Here is a 19,208-nt window from a genome sequence, read left to right on the forward strand (position 1 = left end):
CGTTTTGAGATATTTGGAACCCGTCATATAATGCAGTAAAAACAGGTTTTAACGGCTCGGGAAGGTTTGTTCTTTCCTCCCTCGGTATTGGGCCATAGAACATTTGCAGAACATCGGATGAATATCTTGCGGCAGCCATTTCGGTGTATATACTGTGCATATAACTCTCCAATAGGAAAATTTTTCTGGCGCGTTTTTGTATAAACTAGTGAAGGGCACATCCGCGCATATTGATTACAGACGTTGCGCCTTTGCTGGACCCGCTATTTCGCCAAATTTTACTGCTGTGCTGTTGTGTTACATACACATACATATCTGGTACAGCACTCACGCAACACTGTGTCCTTGTCGAAAATTGGTTGTCGAAAATTTGGTTTCGACAACTGCTGTTCTCGCACACACACATATATATAGTGAGGGTTCTGGTCGCAAGCGAACGCACACAGTGCAAGCGTAACACAACTCCGAATCTTGAGATGAGGAGTTGCGTTACGCTTGCACTGTGTGCGTGAGCGCTGCACCAGAACCCTCACTATATATGTGTGTCATTTAGGTTTTTGGTATATATACAGTGAGATATTGATCATGGACCTAACAATTAATTTTTGTGAGTCATACTGGTATGCTTATTCACAGAAAATGCATTTGAGAGGTTAGTGTTTAATCCACTCATTGTCATCTTTAGATTTTTCTGTGAGACTGAAACCCATCACTTCAAAGTTTTAAGCCTGATATTTGTTGTCAAATTTGAGTTAAACACAAGCAAGTTGTGTGAACAGAGGGCTCAGGCACTAACACAATAAAATGCTAAAAACAGCCTGTCACAAATAGCTACAAATGCTTGAGTCTCCATGTCTATATCCCAGTCCCCTTAAAATAAATAAATAAATGAATAAATAAATAAGGTGTCTTGAATCTGTACAGCATGGTTGAATCTGGTATTTCTAAAATCAATAGTTCCAAATGGCATCAATTCGTGGCCTGTTTTATACCCGTCTTACGTAGCCAAAATTGATTAACCTGCAAGTTGCCTGAACCATATCTATCTACCTATCTACAGGTATCTACAGGTATCTACAGCCCTTCACAGGAATCTTACATTAGGAATGCAAAGAATGGTTGCACTAAGGAATGTCTTACACAGGAACTTACCAAACTCACAACATAACCTCGTGTCTAAGTGACACGAGGCAAAAAAGCAAGAAGGCAATTGGTTTTCACAGGCAGGCGTGACATTTTGAACTGAACTTACTTCTTTATGAGAAAAACTTTCTCCTAGATGGTCAAACCAGGCAGAAACAAGAGAGACGGGCTTGCGAGGAGAGTCAGGCTGAAAACCAAGGCCGCAGTCCTGGATTGTCCCAACAACAAGATCATTCTTCTAGAGGCTCCTAGACTCCTCAAGAGCAGCTTAACATTGTTGATCTTGATGTCCTCAATAGACTGTGAGCAGTCTCTCTTTTGCTCGGAAATCCATGGGGAAGAACGCAATGAAGAAAGCAAAACAAGTGTGACTGTGAGTTTGACATGCCAGCTGCAAGTAGTGTTGGCAGCTCGCGACTTCGCATATCATGCTTGCACACTCACGACCCACCTCTCGCGTGTGTTGCGTTCTTCTCCATGGATTTTCAAGCAAAAGAGAGACTGCATGCAGTCTATGTCCTCAACCAAGAAGTTTGTTTACAAGTAACGTCAGAGAACAGTTGTTTCTTTATTGACTTCATTGTGATGATCCATTTCCAATGGCTTTAGTGACTATATATTACTCAAGTTTTTCTGTTTGAATCACTCAACTAAGTTTAAATGCTTTCAGTTCACGCTAAGGTAGGATTCAAACAGGCATGACATTTCCCCTATGTGTGTTACACTTGATTTAAAATTTAACTCATTGATCATAACATAAACATATAAACAAAACCTTTATTTCAACACAGTAAGAATCAAAGTTACAAAGCTTGTGGGGTCGTGTACACTACTACATTAAAATATGTTAATTAAAATATATACATGTAAAATACATGTGATTCGTGGCGTAAGACTTCTGTTCAGTACGTATTATATCATGCAGCAATCAATGCACATCGAAAGGAGGAAATATCTTTAGGTTTGTCTTTATCTTTTTAATTCTGTTTGCCACCTTTTCTTAGAATTATTGTAACCTATTGCTTTTTAGTTGAACACCACATGCTTCAACCAGATGCATTCTAGAAATTACCTCTAAATCAAAGTGAGCAATTTTAAAATCACCTCTCGGTATGATGTCTACATTAGTTCGAAGATAACTGCCACTCAAGTTTACCAAGGCTCAACTGAAAGGAAATTATGGCCACGAATTCGAGTGAATAATCAACCATGCACGATCAAGACAGGCAACCTACATGTAATGTGACCCAGGACAACGAAGGAATGTGACATGAAAAATCCCTTGAACTTTGCACAGTGAAGGCAACCATTACCAAGTAGATCAAAGAAGTTACAGAATACATTTCTTTTCCTCGAGAAAAGAATTCCATGAGATTTGCATGACTGTTATGTCATGTTTTGACTTTAAGTCAGCATGAATTCAAACATAAACAAAAGAACAAGCTTAAATTTTGGCCTGTAAGCAATTTTAAAGCTTCCATTCGATTTGCATTCATGAAAATCTTCTCACTCTCCCAAAGGGAAATTTGCTTTGGTTTTCAAAATTTCCTAATTCAGGCTCTGCGTTAATGCTAAGTTCTGTTTGTTACATTTAATTTTCCGTCAATGAACTCAGACCACAGAGGACCCAAACAACAATTATTTACATCCATGTAAAATAAATAAACTGTTATTCCCTAGGCTGATTAACTGGCTGAACATTCTTTCTAAGTATTTGTTTACACACAAACATTCTCTAGTTAAATGTGCAACTTTCAGAAATCGCTCAGAGAGGAAGCACTTTTGATGACTTTGCTAACCAATTCTGGTTTGAAACTCTTTCGCACGGAAATTTTGTTGAAAAATGGTTGAAAGAGAACTTCAGACTATCTAGCGGAACATTCGAATATATTGTCCGAGTGGCTGGTGCAGATTTGGCGTACTTTTTTTACCATGAAAACAAATGTTGTCAAAAATGCAACCAAATGAGATTGACGCAATCTGGACACTACAGGGTGCAAGATACCATGCGACTGCAAGTGGACTTGATATATCTATCATCTCAACCTTGGTTACCGACCTAAACCATGGTTGATCACAGGGTAAATCAAACGTTTACCTTCGTTAACTTTCTATTGTCTCGGGCAGCATTAACTGTTTTCCATGAAATGAACACATTACAACCCTTTTCATTGCCTATAAATCAGCTAAAAAAGCTACGCAGTCAATAACAAACTTGGTCCAGCTCTGGGTGCATTGTAGCATAGGTAAAGTTACTTGTCAACTTATGTATTAATGAAAACAGCTTCGGATTGGCAGCTGAAGCATATTGAAGTTTAACTAGGCAGCGATGGTGTGTATATTTTGTTGAAAACAATGGTACGTGCTCATGATAAATTAGCATGGGATTAACAAAGTTTTGATGCTAAATTTAGGTTTGAGAAAGGTCAAACAAGAAACCACAGCACTGCAAATAACTTTATTTTAGCGAACACCGTGGCATGAAAAACAAATATCGCACACTAAAGGGTTTGAGATCACTGCAACATCGCAAGTTGGGATTTTATTCATTGCATCACTGCTTAAAAAACAAAAGAACAAGCTTAAATTTTGGCCTGGAGGCAGCTTTAAAGCTCTCATTTGATTTGCGTTCATGAAAATCTTCTTGCTCACCCAAAGCGCAGGGGATGCGAACACTGTATCAGCAATAACATAATCATTTACAAAATAAATGGACTGTTATTTACCTGTGCTCCTGGGTCTGTTTGGGCCGTTTAGAAGGGATTTGACTAGAAGCAAATGCAGTTTACAACTTAAATATCATCTTGTCTGCCGCTTTGTAAATGCGACAATGCAATTTCGTCTTGAGTTTTCACTATCTTCATGAACTATTAATTCTCATCAGGCGAGTTTTCACTATCTTCATTAGCTATTAACACTTATCAGGGGAGAGATTCTCAGGTTTCATAAAATCCTTAAACCTTCAACAGGACCGATGACTACATGAGGTTACACAGTAATATTGCATAATCTCACAACAATAATTGTTCTTACAGCCGGTCATTTTGCCCTGTGCTTGCCCCTTATAAGACAAGATCTAAACCAAAAGCAAATCAGAATAAAAAAGCAGCAAACAGAACACACAAATTATGTGAATATGGCCATACAGTATCATTTGCATTTTCTTTAATAGCATTCCCATACATGCTCTACACTTTAACAGATAATTTTTTCTAGCTTGAGTATTAGAGGCATAGATCTGAAATTTGGTTAATTTTATTGGTCGTATTGTTTCTTAATAGCATCCATCTGAAATCTGAAATAGTTCCAATTGCATACCTACACAACTCACCTACACTCCCAAAACCATTTCAAGCAGAGCATTTTGATCATGGATCAAATTATTGTTACCTCTATTGTATGAAAACCAAGTGTTAGGTTGCATGTGTTCACACAGCAAACTTTTTTTTTCAAAGAGAGAGTAAGGATTCCAGAAGACTTAAAAAAGAAAGGATTGGTTAGTAAATGACATTCATCAAGAGAAAGCAGGTTATTAACATAATAAGTTAGTTACAATGCTGGTAATATACCATGAAGTCAACCTAAATGTAGCTTATGTGAGGTTGAGTAATATAGGCTTTTGTTCGTAGGAGGAAATGGTATCTTGGATGAAAGCTTTAATGCCTAGTTATACAGATCAATGTACGCTAGATGAGCAGCAGGGCCAGCAGGTATGGATGACGTTTCTTCTTTTGATATTCACTGTTATAAAATGCTGTAACAAAGGTTATCACATTGTTTTGACCATCTTTACTTTTAAGTTCCTCTTGCTTCTAGTAACTAGGCCTGCTGTCATTGAAATGCCTGTTTGCTGGTAACCCCACAGACGTTAAGTTCAATACAGATAGGTTGTCTGGTATGTGACCATAGAATAGAGTTGGGGGATGAGAAATTCTGAAATTCCAGAGAGGGATGGCAGGAGCTTACAAGGCAGTCATTTGATTTTTGCTAATCATTGTTACTAATCTTTTTAAAACTGTATTATATTTCACTTTTAATGTAAACAGAGAGGAAGTTTAATTGGCTCTTGTTCAGCTAATCATATTATAGCAACAACTTTCCTCATCATAGTTTCATGTTACATCTCTTTTAAACATTTTTTCTTAATAATTTAAATGAATTTGTACGATTTGGCCTTGTGTATTGATAATAATGATAATCAAATGACTTTTGTCAGACCTATAGTTTATTTGTGTCCCGCGTAGCATCATTTGTGCGCTCACTCTGCTCGGGCACAAATGATGCAACTCAGGCCACAAATAAACTGTATGCCCTCCAAAAGTCATGTGATTGTCCTATTATACTAATTTCCGTCATTCAACTTTAAACAACAGTGGGTTATCTTATTTGTAAGTCATTTTTAATTTGTTCCCTTAATAACCTTTGATTCTATTCAAATATTTATGTTCTTGAAACTATCAAATCCATGAGAAATCATCCTAAGAATTTCCAAAACAATAGCAACTCTATGCAGCTTTTAAAATTTGTTAGCTCCAGCATGGATTCAGCGCATACCATTTTCAAACATTGCAACGAAACAAAGCCACATGAGCAGGCACATTACTAAGTCTATCACCCACTGGAGGTTCAGAATACCCAATACAAAAGCATTGATGCATTTATAAAGCAATGTACTGACACCCTTGTTCTGGCATAACTTAACCAACCTCTGGTTGAAGATAATGAGTATTATATACCCAGTTATATGCTAGCTTGCATAGTTAATTGGGCAGTCTAGGGTGATCTAAATTCATAATTTCCTCTGAGTTTGTTTTGTCAGTGGCTTAATGTTTGCTCCCACTGGGCAGACTCCTAGCCATACTTCACTCAACTCAACATATGCTTGTTACAAACTATTATTCACCTTGTGCATGTTGTCAGGGAATTTGCTAACACCCATTTTTACCTCCTGTGATTGTTCTATGGGCTCCATCAATAAATTGTTTGTTGCATAGGTGTTAGTATCATAACTTGCCCTGTTGGTTTACCACCATAAACACAGGGACAGGAATTGATGCATTCCTCTTTAACAATTATGTCCTTTAATTCAAAGTACTTTTGCATTAATAATAATAATAATAATATGTAGAATCTGTAAGCAGAGTAACGAGACCATTAGCCATATTGTAAGTTCGCGCTCGAAACTGGCACAAAAAGAATACAAAAGGAGGACATGATAATGTGGCTAGAGCAATCCATTGGGACCTGTCAGGAAAATGTGGGTTTGAATAAAAGGAGAGATGGTATGACCATGTTCCAGACAGTGTGCTTGAAAATGAGGATTACAAACTTCAATGGGACTTCAGTGTGCAAACAGACCATGAAATAGGGGCTAGGAGACCGGATTTGGTGATCATTGACAAGAGAAACAAGAGCTGTCAGATTATAGATGTGGCAATTCCAGAGGATAATGGGGTGAGAGAGCAGGAAGATGAAAAAGTTGAAAAGTATCAAGATCTAGCAAGAGAAGTTCGAAAAATGTGGGGTGTGAGGACAAAGGTTATTCCAGTGATAGTGGGAGCATTGGGATCATTACCACTGAGATTGAATGACAATCTGAGAGCCATTGAGGTGGGCATTCCTGTTGGACTGATCCAGAGATGTGCATTGCTGGGGTCGGCAAGAATTCTTACAAAGGTGCGGGAGATGTAGAAAGAAGAGAAAAAGCAAACAAGGGGTGTTTCTTGGCTTCCCTAGGCAACTTGTTGTTGCCCGGAGCCAATGACGAAACCAGCTTCAATATCATCAATAGCTGTGCAAATCTTTAACAATAATAATAATAATAATAATAATAATAATAATAATAATATTTAGTGAGGGAATCCAACTCGCCAAAGGCGGTTTTCAGTGGAGCCCTCCCAAATAAAAATCACCTAAAATGACATAAATAAGAGTTACCTAATAAATTACTACAAGCTAAAATAAATAAGAGTAAAAAGAGTTCATATTAGTTAAAAAGTTAAAATTCTAAAGATTAAAATTAGCTAAAATCATTCAAAGAAGTTTTCAGTTTTGCTTTAAAAATAGATAAAACATGTGTGTCTTTTAATTTACGTGGGAGGCTGTTCCAGTCCTTCGCTGCTTGATAAATGAACGCTCAAACCACTGTACAAGGTGGGTAGGGAAATGAAGAATAAACTTAATTGAGTATTTTTAATTAATTATTTACTGAGGACTTAGTACAATCTAATTAACAATATTAAATAATTACAAAAACTTTACTTACTTACTTCCAACCTTAAACAATAACAAGAATCTTAGACTAGTAAATAATAAGAGGCAGATATGCTGGAGTATCTAAACCTATTTTTTTGCATCACAATACAGACATTACAATTATTCATTTTTACAATACTTCATTACTCACAATAACTTTACAATTAATACTACATTACTTTCATATTACATCAAATACAATACTAAATACTACATTACTGACAATATTACATTATTCACACTAACATGCATTATTAATACAAAAACTTTCCTTTTAGTTAATTAACAGTATTAACAAATCTTGTATAGAAAAAGAGCTAATGTAAATTGGCTAGTGCTGCTCACAAGACATGCAATGGTGCGATATACTTGTTACTGTTACTTACTGTTAAAACTACATGTATATTCATTGTACTTGAAAGAAAGGAAGGAAATATTTGAGTCAACAGTAAGTTCGTCAAAACTTGGAAAAAAAGAACTCACATGGCTTCTGTCTAGTTTGTTACAAAATCCGTTTATGGGGGTTTAGGGATTATTTTCCATAAGACTGAAGATAGATAGAAAGCTTGGAAAACCTTCTACGTTAGGGGTTGTTTCACGCGTCTTGCAGGTCCAAATGTAATATCTTGCAACCAGGAAATAGAAGTATTGTTTTGTGTTAGAAAAGAAATTGGTTCTTTGACCAAGAACTGCAGCCGATGACAGAGAGCTGTTAGGTTTCAACGACATGAGATTTTTAACTAACCAATCTTGAAAGTTTTTCCAGAAAAGTATGGTCTTCCTACAAGACCAGAAAACGTGGATAAGAGATGCATCTCATCTCTACAAAAAAGTACAAAAATCATCTGGTCTTAAACCTATTTTATTTAGGAAATTGTTGCCAAACGTCTGTGAAGAAGCTTAAACTAATTTTTCTCTGTAATTGTTATTTATACTTATTGTTGGGTTTGTTGATATCTGCACACCGAAAGACTTTACTTTGTCTTTGTCTTTTGAATTTCGGGACTGAGCTGATCTTAACGGCCAGTGTACATTTAAGAGCCTATCCAAAGTACCTCTGTTTTCTTGGTAGTGTCAGGCCAGATATAGTGCTAAGCAGTGCTAAATCATGCAGAGCGACCATAAGAGATTTTTCTGAACCATAAGGATAAGTGTGGTGTCGTCAGCATATTGGCTAATTCTAATTTCATTTGCTTTGATAGAAATTCCCTCTATATCTTTGTTTGTCCTAATTCTTTCCTCTAATATTTCTGCAAAGAGCAAAAAGATGAAAGGGGGAAGCCTTGCCTGACACCCCTTTCAAGTGCAAAGAAATTACTTGCCCACCCATTATTTAAAACAACTTTCTATATTCTGATAGCAAAGCATGATCCAATTTGTAATGGATGGTCCGAAAAAAACGAGTCCAGTGTTTTCCAAATGGAAGGCCATTCCACTGTGTCGAAGGCTTTTTCGAAGGTTAAAAACAGCAATAAGCCGGGAATGTTGTTTAAGTCTCAGTGTGATTTGTTATGCCATCAAGTAATCTTATATTTTCACCAATGAATCTGCCCTTGAGAAAGCCAGTCTGATCGTCATTGATAATCTTGGGGATTACATTTCTGGGATGGTTTGCAATACCTTTTGCTACTATTTTGTAGTAACAGTTCAAAAGGGTTATCGCTCGCCGGTTTTTTACATAGTACAGCTCTGCATCTTTTTTGGGTATTGATTTTATTACTCTCCGTTTTGGACTCACTGATAGTTGTCCATTACGGTGGGCATAAGTAAGGGCATTTAAAAGACGATACCTTGTAAAATTCCATAGGCAGCCCATCAGAACCTGACGTTTTGTTGAGGCTCATGTCTTTTAGAGCTTGTAAACATTCCTCCTTAGTTAAGAGCCCTCGCATTTTTCTTTGTCCTCCGGAGTTAGCATCTTGTGATTCGTCTTAGAGTTTAGAGTTTCATTGCAATCACCACAATGAAATTTAGAACTATAAATATTTTTATAAAAGGATTTACAAGTATTCAAAATGTGTTTATCAGATGTGACAAATTTGTTGTCATTGATCTTTAATGGGCTGATTACGCTGTTTTTACAATGCCTTTTTTCAAGGTTTGAAAAATACTTCGTATTCTTTTCCCCTTGTTATACCATCTGCATTTCGACCTTAAGATTGTGCCTTTAGTTTTATGTTCTATTATTTGTTCAGGTTCTCTCTGCTTTTTCTCTAATTCTCTATGCATTTCTTGCTGTCGAGATTTGTCCCTTGAGCTACAATCAATTTTCTTTTGCAGCCAATTTATAGTCTTTTCTAATTCTTCTTGCCATCCTTGACATGTTGGTTTTTTTTCGTTTTTGCATACATCATAGATTGTTCTCTAAGTTTTAGTTTGATCATCTCCCAAATTAGGGCAGTGCTAACAGAATTATCCTCTTGATATTCCTCTTGGACAGCTTCAATTGCTTTTTTGAGTTGATTTACATACCCTTCTTCCTGTAAAAGAGACGTGTTTAATTGCCAGAAACCTGGACCTCTTCAGTTCGAGTGAATTGCCAATTTTGTGGTTATCAAAGAAAGATCTGTTATCAAAGGTCTGTTTTCCATGACTATCTGTTTTATCTACAAATCTGCCCGTATTATCCAATAAAGATCTTTGAAGTTGGAAAGTGAATATATGTCCACATTTAGGTCGACAAGACATCTCCAAATAAAACAGAAGACCACAGAATTATGTTTCTTCACAAGCACTAAAGGCAAAACTCTGCCATTAGGGACCGTTCATTTTTTATGAGGGAGGTGGGGGCTGGTGGAATTTGGGAAGCATCATGAAAAAATTGCATGACCACCCCTCAGCTTACTAATTTTTTTACATGGCCCCCTACAAGCAGTCATTTTTTCGGATGACCCCCCCAAAAAATTAACCCTCTCTCAAGATTTTACCATTTTTAATATTCTCTATTATAATCCATCAAATATTTTCTCTAGTGCATGATTGGTCTAAATGGGTCACATGACCAAATATTCCCCAGCTGAAACTGGGGAATATCCAAGAATATTCCCCAATATTCCCCACGTGCATTGTGAAAAATTCTTGAAGGATAATAGCTTCCATTTGGCATGAAAATATGCTCGCATGTTTGTCCTTGGACAGTATCTGTTCCTTAAAGCTCATTATCTGTTCGCTTCTTAAAACAGATAATGTCAGCAGACAAATATCCTAGCATATTTTTGTGCCAAATGGAGACTATTGTTTATTGATTTCCCTACGTCACGTTATTGTGCTCACTATGAGGACAATTTTTACAATAACTGTCTAATTTCTCTGGCGTTGATTGGCTCATTTTTATCCATAAGAGTACAAACAGATAAAATTTCAATTTATGCAAGCTTTCAACAGTTCAACATTCAGCTGTCAAACTGTCAACTTTTTAACCAATGGGATTTTATTGACTTTCTTAAGTAGCCAATCAAAAAGCGAGAAAAGCTATTGACAATGTTCATGTCATTTTGAATAAAATTCACTTAGCTTTGTTTAGGGCAAGTTTACGGCAAGTTTTCCCCTCATTTATTCCCGGCATTTGACCTCTTTTGGGTCCTGTTATTGTAAAAAACAAATTGGCATCAGTTTTTTGTGCGTCTGTCCTCTTATTGAGGAGAAATCTTGTCATAACATTGTCAAAGTTTACTGCAGAACTACTCGCCTGCGGCTCGTAAAAAAGAAAGCTCTCTTTCAGGATATTTCTGATATTCATTCTTATAATACTCGATCCTCTGTCTCAAATAAAATGTATGTATCGTGGTTCCCCAGCCATTTTAACAATGTTATGATGCAATTTATCATCAATTTGAGGACAGACCAATAAAAAACTGATGTCAATTTGTTAAATTTACAATCCCTACACTGCAGAGAGCTGTTTATTAAAAAACACAAATCAAAAGAAAGAGAAGTCAATTCCGGATCTTGTAGTTATAGCTTATGAAGAGAAGTTATGACAGCATATTCAAGGGCATACACTAACAGCACATCAACAAAAGGAGAAGGAAAAAAGAAAACTGCAGACAGTCAAATGAAAGAAAGAGGAAGCGGACTGAAAACAATGTCCAATGTTATTTTAAAGCAGAAGGAGAGTTTCCACGTACTATGTTTGTTCTATAACAATTTTCTTTAATATTAAAACATGCCATTTCAAAGTTTTACTAAAATATTTCACGTGAACCCCCTTTTTCCCTTATTTTTTTGGGATGGCCCCCCTTGAAAGCCATTTTTTTTTTGCATGCTTCCCCCCAAATCCCACTAGCCCCCCTTAGCTCATAAAAAATGAACAGTCCCTAAAGCCAATCAAATGTTGTATATGAATTCATTTGCCCCAGCTGCAATTCTTCGCACATCAGCAAAACAAACAGAACTCTGCTTGTCCGCACACAAGAACACGCGCTCACTGACAAAGGAAGTGGTATATATAAACATCTGCGTGATTGTGATCAGATCCAACACATACAAGGCTTATAAAACTTACCAGACATTTTTATCAATGAGAAAAACCCACCTACTGCAATGAACAAAGAATTTCTCACCCAAACCGTGCATGGTAGCACAAACATAATAGCGATGATAATTGGAATCTATTACTCTATAGAGAAGCTTACCATATCAAGCGTTCAGCACCATACTTGAACACTGGTTTAAAAGCCAGTAGGGAACCATGCCTATTCTCTTGATAGTATCGTCTTTGTTTTGTATTTTCACATGCCAATGCTGTTTTACCATCTTGCAGTATTTAAATCTCCGCTAACTGTATGTCACCTTAGTCTGAAGATGATATAAAATTGTATCGAAATATTACAAGTGCATCAACGATTCTTTGCATTTGTTGCCTGTATCATAGACACAATGCATTTACTCGGTATCACATTTTTCATCTCTTGAAATTATCAGCAGGTAATGGATGTGGGAAATTATATTTATATAAATAATGGAATGGATATCTAAATAAATTTATTTAAGTCCAGTGGTGTTTAACTTGAAAAACTCATTTGGAGACTAAAATGAATAGAAAACTTGTCGATGGCATGGGCAAATGTGCAGTTTCCAGTTTGATTGAACTAGCTGCTCTTTTATATTTACACCGAAAAGTCAACTAATAAAGTACACGACAGGAAATTAAATCAAAACAAAGTGGCAAAAAGAAAACTTGGCCAAATTGAAGTGAAAAAGTGAATGACATTTACGTTTGTATAATTTCAGGATATGCAAATTGAAGATGTTTGCTGTATCAGGAGAGTATCAAATTAGAGGGTGGCATAGTTGGGACCATCTGGCTTCCGATGAGCGCAAAAAAAAAGCAAAGCGAGCCTAGCGGGATGGGATTTTTCCCTCTCAAGACCACTCTCGGCTATCTCTGTCCACCTGTTTTTATTTTCCTTCCCCTATCACACAATGGGGAGCCTGAGTTGGCAGAGATCTTGAATACGAAGTGAGAAGACTTCTACGTCACCTTTGCCATGTTTTTGATTGATATAATATTGGCAATATTTGTGTCAAAGCTTTACTCCTGCAAACCCTTTCTGTACAGCAAAGTTTTTATGTCTGTGAAAGACATAACATGGCTTTTGAATTCAGTTAGGTTTTTATGACGACTTTCATGAATTGGTACACATTAAGTGGTGTATTGCTTACTCATTACTGTCTTCTCAAGTGGCATAAAATGACACCAAACTCTCACATCTCTTATTGTTTTAGCTGTTCGGAACAATATTCTTTCAGACCTTTTATTCGATCGATAGCTGGATTCGGATATGGTCTGATGCACTGCCAAAAATGATCATTTGACAAAATGGACAAAAATATTACTAAAGCTCATAGTTCTCTTGCAAAGTTTTAACTATTTTCAATTGACGTATTTCTATTGTGTCACAATTATTTGGACCTATAGTACAATGAAGATCCATGAAGATTAAAGACATCAGAGGTCAAGAAAAGGAAGAAAAAGACCAGTAAAAGGTGTCACCTCTCTGCCATGATTTATTGGTCTTTTTACTTTGAATGAATGGTATCCTTCTAGTTCAAAGAACATTCACTTATCACAGAAATCTAATTCGTAGATCACGCATCATGTGCTTGTAAAACAGCAAATCACACATCACGTTATGATGTCCTGTCCTGAGTCACATGGCTAATTTGGTCTGAATCACGTGTCACGCTGCTAATTTTGGGGCAATCACGTGTCACACAAAAACCCTTTGCCACCCTCAAATTACTGCTGAGCAAAATGCAAATTGCTGAAATTTCTGTTTTAATCATGAACAGTCATGGCTTGTAAATAGGAATTCTTTAACTTGTATTTGTACAGGAAACAAAGATAAAATATTCATTAAAAGTAATGCTTCTCATTCAAGAAATCATTAAATCGCAAAGTTTTGCACTAAGTTTTGTGCGTGCAAGTTTATTATGATGGGAAATGTTTACCCTAACATCTTTCTGGGTCTCAGTAAAATGCAGACTGGATGGCAGTTGAAAAAATGTGGATGGCAAAATGCGGATAATAAAATGCAGATGGCAAAATGTGGACGGAAAAATGGGGATGACAAAATGCAGATGACAAACCGCAGATGGAAAATTGTAAATAACTATATGCAGATGATAAAATACTTATGGGGCGAAATTGACTTACGATGTTTTATGACCGTCCCAGTTGTGAACAAACCAAGTCATCTTATACAATTTAGGCTGGGAGAAGTCCAATATTTTTTATTCAATCCCTAATGCTAAAATCCAACAGTCTTGATCAAGTAATAACTGACCAGACTTTCCTTTTATCATCAGACTGTGTTCTTCTTTCTCTACATCAAGGGACTTTTACTGTCTACTCCTAAGCAATTTTCCATTGCAAAAAATGAGCATTGTCAAATTAAATGAAACACCACTACAGTAACCACATCCCACTGTACCGTAGTTGAAAAGTTTGCAAGGCAAATGGAGCGTTTGCATATGCATAAGACTGCACAACATGTCTTCAAAGGATGGAGACTCCAACACCAGTGGAAGAGTAATGAGAATGGAGTTTATAGTGTTGATTCCTTGAACAAAGTTACCTTTTTTGGTTGATTGAACTTCAACCTTTATCTTAACCTTTCCTTTGTGTGCTTTTGTATCAGCATCAAATGGACAGGATAAGACCTTCAGATATCGAAAGGGTACAGAGCATTTTTTAAAGAGCGTTTTTACAGCTTTTGCTCTGAGACATTTCATGCAATTAAAATAGCAAAAAACAAAAATTTGAGCCCATGATCTGGTCACGTGATTCTGGTCAGCAGATACCTTGTTTTGACAGGTGTCAATTGACCATAACATGGGTGTCAAATATCAAAGACGTATGCTGTAAACTAAGACTTGGTATTAGCTGGAGTATGGCCACCATGTTGCATGACATTGTTGTCGTTGGGCGCACGCACCTGCAATCCGTGCTGCTAGCCATGTTGACCATGGAAAAAGAGTTGCATGGGTTTCTATTTCTATGCATACATGTGGTTCTGTTCCTATAGTTATAGTGTTCCGCTTGGTGGCCCAAACAGAGCTCCACTAAAAGGAGGAACAGTTGATCTAGAATCTTTGGCCTTATAGTTGAGAACCAGTGTCATGTCATGTCATTCAACAAATCACTAATTGCACTATTGTAGACCACCTTATCAAGTACTACAATGCCATTAACTTTATCAGGTCTTAGGATAATGACATCTTTGTTCTTTTTGAGTTTCTTCAGTATTTTAAGTTTCTTTGAAGTCATTTAGTGAAGTCTTGAACAAAGTTGACATAAGTGGTTGCCAAATGTTGTATTTCACTTCTTACTTCATTGGCTTTGCCAATGTCCGCAAGATGTCTTTTAAGACCGTGGTGAAGAAGTTCAAATTTTGTGAAAAAAGGTGCTTTTTGTTTAGGTGCGGTGGTTTTATGGTACAATCTTGAACTATTGAGGTAAACATTCTTCCTGAACATTCTTACTTTCTCTCACGTTCGACGATCAACATCTAGAACATTCTCTCTCTCTAGCATATGACTCATCTGTCAATTAACTTGAAGCTAAACATGTGACCAGACACTATGTGTAATGCAATGCATAATGCCAACTACAGATTTCGGACTCTCTCCCCCCTCTTGACTCGTATGAGTCAAGAATAGAGCAACAAGGTCACTCGTTTTCCTGATTTGCCAGGCGGCTTACCCTTCTAGCAGCATCCAAAGCTGCCACTCTACGATACGATACGATACTCTACTACCATACTTTCTTGTTTTGTTGCTCCACCATCAACAAAATCATCAACATAAAATGAATCCAACAACCTTGCTACAAACCTTGGGTCAGAAATTTCATACCTTTTGACATGATGTCAAAATGTAGCATTCAACAGAAAGGGTGATGCATTCAGTCCAAATACAACCCTACAAAACCTGTAGACAACAACTTGGAACAAATAGGGGTGTTTTTCCACCCACAAGAAGTGCAGACAATCTCTACCCTCTGAGTCAACTTCCACATTTAAAAAGGCCTTTTCAGTATCCCATAGTTAATGGGCAGTTCTGGGTACCCCTCCTTCCAAGGTAAGCAAACTGAGTACCTGGACCCATTGAATGAGATGGTATTCTCAAATGACTCATGAACCTGGTCGGTAATCTCTCTAATACCCAGTGACTCCAGATCCCACAATCTTTGCACATCTTCTAGACTTTCCTTCTCTTCAACAGAGCTGGCAATGAAGTTTACTTGGGTGAAGTGTACATCACTGCATGTGTCTTGGCCCTTCATGGGTCCTGACAAGACCCACCCCAACTTTGTTTCTACAGCAACCGGTTCATCAAAATTGCCCCTGATTGTGCACCCTTTCTGAAAATGCCACAAATAGTCAGCCCTGTCCAATACATCTATGACCATCTCATCCCTTCCCTCACTCACATCAGAGAACCACGGCCCTCTCAAGTTGGGGTAATCAGATTTTACTAATTCTACATGGGTATTTGGTATACTAGAAATTTCTGGAACTACGTATGCCTCCATGTTAATGATGCTCTCCCCCGCTATAGGACTCACCTTGACTTGGATGACATCCCTTAGCTTCATATCCTTTGAGCGTTGCCCAAATGTACTTATTGTAAGCCAGTCTTGCCTGGTTACAGGAAGCCACGCAAGCTGAGCAACTCTGGCTGTGACAAAGGAACGATGGCTGCCGGTGTCAAATAAAACTCTAACCCTCTGTGGCTGACTCTTCCCGGTGATGACTGCACGGGCAGTCTGTAGGGCTACACGATCTGTGGCACCAACATGAAAACTACTGGGGCTAGTAGTGGTAGGGTTAGCCTCTGGTGTAACTTTCAATCCACTGACTGCTGGCTTATCCTGCACTCCGAGTGCCTTGAGACCTCTAAAATGAACGCTGCAGCTGTCGTATAGTTTCATCAAACAAGTCGTATCTTTATCGCTGAACACCAGCGCTAAATTTAGCAAGTCATTCACATGAGCACGCTGTATGGCAGTTTCCTTTCCATACTTTTTCTTCAAAACATTGACAGCAGCCATATAGTTCACTGCTGTCAAGGAGAATCCCACAATGGTTGATCTGGCTGGTTCAGTGACTAAGCTTTGCAAGTAGGCGAATTTGTCTACGGCTGTGAGGCTTTCGTTTTGGTCAATGGCGCTTTCGAAGGCGTCCCAGAATTCTTGCCATTCTTGGACCCTCCCATTGAATTTCCTTACTTCAAGTTTGGGAAGTCTTACTTTCGCCTTGCTTTGCTGAGGGATTCCTGACGCCATGTTTGAATGAACTTGAGTTGCCAGTGTGGTATTTGGCTGAACTATCGGCAGCGGCCGATCAAATTTACTCATCACTTCTTCCATTCTCATCACAACATTGTTCAATTCGGCCCTCACTGAATCACCATTCTTAATTTCTTTCTTGATACGCTTTTCGACACCCCCAGTCGTTTCACTTGCAATAAGTTCAATTATTTGGTCATCCAATGTTTTGAGCAACACTATCTTCAGTCGCATTGACTGAATTGATTCTTTCAACCAGAATTTCTCCACTGGATTCTCTTCATCACTCAGCCTGTCTTTCAAACAATTAAGAAGTTTCATAGCAGAGCCTCTGTGGGCCGTTCTGACTTTTACTTTCTTCGCTATGACTTCCATGACCGACATATTTTCAGTCCACACACATGGCCAATCTTGTTGACTTCAAGTTCGATTATCAGACTCAAAGGACCACTTTGTAGAAATTCACACCTCTGTGAGCTTCACAATCTTTATTTCATTCCGTCTGAGGACTGTATAACTTCACAATCTCAGTACAATCTTGAATTATTGAGCTAAACAATCTTGCTGAACATTCTTACTTTCTCTCATGTTTGACAATCAACATCTAGAACATTCTCTCTCTAGCACAGGACTCATCTGTCAATTAACTTGAAGCTAAACATGTGACCAGACACTCTACGCATAACACAATGCGTAGGGATTTCAGACAATAAGACCAAATTTCAACGACTGCTCAGAATTACTGCCCACTGCATGCGTTTCCTGTCTAATGCAAAGAAAACGGCAAGAAACAAGGTTCCAGTAACGAAGTATGCAAAAGACCTCTAGTCCCAATTTCATGTGAAGTTCTTCTTCAGACAATTTGTAAGACAAAATGTTGACAACTGTTGACTCTTTGTGAGTGAAAAGAGCAGAAGAATTCCTTGTGAGGCCCTAAAGCTTCTTCGCATGTTTCTTGACAAATTTGCGAGTTGTACATGTACCTGTTTGCTTATTTGCAGAAAATGATCTTTAGAAGTTAGTTTTTAACCACTCATTGTCATTGTTCGATTTTTCTGTGTGACTGAAACCCGTCACTTCAATGTTTTAAGCCCGTTATTTGTTGTCAATAAGCAAGTTGTGTGAACTGAGTGTTGGGAAAAAAGACAAACCGCCATCAAAACAGAGTCTGAAGTCAACTTTTTCTGAGATGTTTGGCATGGGGCAAGGTATTCTTCTTCTAAAAGAACTCCGGTTAGTTTTGAGGATGTTGACATGGCTGTGGACATGTGGAAAGCTGTAAAGAAGAGATAAAAGCTCCCATACCCCAGGCCAAGCATGCAGCCACAAGCCAACAGTGAAACTGAAGCTGCCATACCTACCACCATTGTACAAGATATATGGGGATGCAATCAAAGCCAACAACCACTGGGCTGCAGAACATCTGAAAGGGGTACAAAGAGGTTCTTAATGTTCTTCACCTTGACGACATGGTTGAGGGAGATCTAGACTCACAGGAAGCTTTTGCTAAAAGCATGGAGAGTGATGACAGTAGAGTTGATGAATAGAGTTAACCCTGTGGTGCAGAAGGCAACAAATGTATCAAACCACCAGAGATTTCTTTAATCTTTATTGTGGTTGATTAGTAGATTCTGAAGAATGGATCTCTGTGGCTTGGAAGAACTAATACAATGAAGCTTGAATACAATTGAATTTTCACAATACTGACACTGATTGCAACTGAAATTGAAACCTAAAATTCTAGTCCTGAAACAAACTATTCGTGAGCTGTCAAATAAAGGAAAACAAACTATTCATGAGCTGTCATATACAGGAAACAGCAATCGCTAAACTATTTGAGACCACAGAGAAAGTGAAGTGTGATCATCGCAGTAAATTTTCCAATTTAAGCAACTGGAAAGAAGAAGCCTGAAAAAAAAATCAGGGCTTCAACGGGATTCGAACCCGTGACCTCCGCGATACCGGTGCGATGCTCTACCAACTGAGCTATGAAGCCACACATTGGGAGCGAGGTCAA

The 19,208-nt window shown here is 37.8% G+C and overlaps 3 protein-coding genes across 8 annotated transcripts in view; 1 reads left to right on the plus strand and 2 right to left on the minus strand.

Moving 5' to 3' along the window:
• LOC145485001 (katanin p80 WD40 repeat-containing subunit B1-like) overlaps nt 1-19,208 on the minus strand; it is a 332,677-nt gene that overhangs the window by 159,957 nt on the left and 153,512 nt on the right. The window lies entirely within an intron of this gene.
• The window catches only part of LOC145485043 (pleckstrin homology domain-containing family A member 2-like), a 124,700-nt gene that overhangs the window by 74,194 nt on the left and 31,298 nt on the right, over nt 1-19,208 (plus strand). For 5 of the 6 annotated variants that reach the window (XR_014049131.1, XM_081463690.1, XM_081463689.1 and 2 more), the window contains exon 4: nt 4,773-4,853. The exons of the other annotated variant lie outside the window; for it this stretch is intronic. Coding sequence is in view for 4 of the 5 variants with exons in the window: in XM_081463690.1 (XP_081319816.1) it covers nt 4,773-4,853 (81 nt within the window). In the remaining variant the exon portion in view is untranslated. The remainder of the gene's footprint in view (nt 1-4,772; nt 4,854-19,208) is intronic. 6 annotated transcript variants of the gene reach the window in all.
• LOC145484968 (uncharacterized) lies at nt 9,428-17,575 on the minus strand. Its single transcript, XM_081463597.1, has one exon. The coding sequence runs from the start codon at nt 17,573-17,575 to the stop codon at nt 15,920-15,922; it is 1,656 nt and encodes a 551-aa protein (XP_081319723.1). The 3' UTR covers nt 9,428-15,919.

The sequence above is a fragment of the Orbicella franksi genome, chromosome 4, assembly GCF_964199315.1.
Source record: "Orbicella franksi chromosome 4, jaOrbFran1.1, whole genome shotgun sequence".
NCBI lineage: Eukaryota > Metazoa > Cnidaria > Anthozoa > Scleractinia > Merulinidae > Orbicella > Orbicella franksi.

Excerpts from the sequence above, each read along its gene's own strand:
- LOC145484968 (XM_081463597.1), bottom strand. The coding sequence starts at position 17,575 with ATGTCGGTCATGGAAGTCATAGCGAAGAAAGTAAAAGTCAGAACGGCC.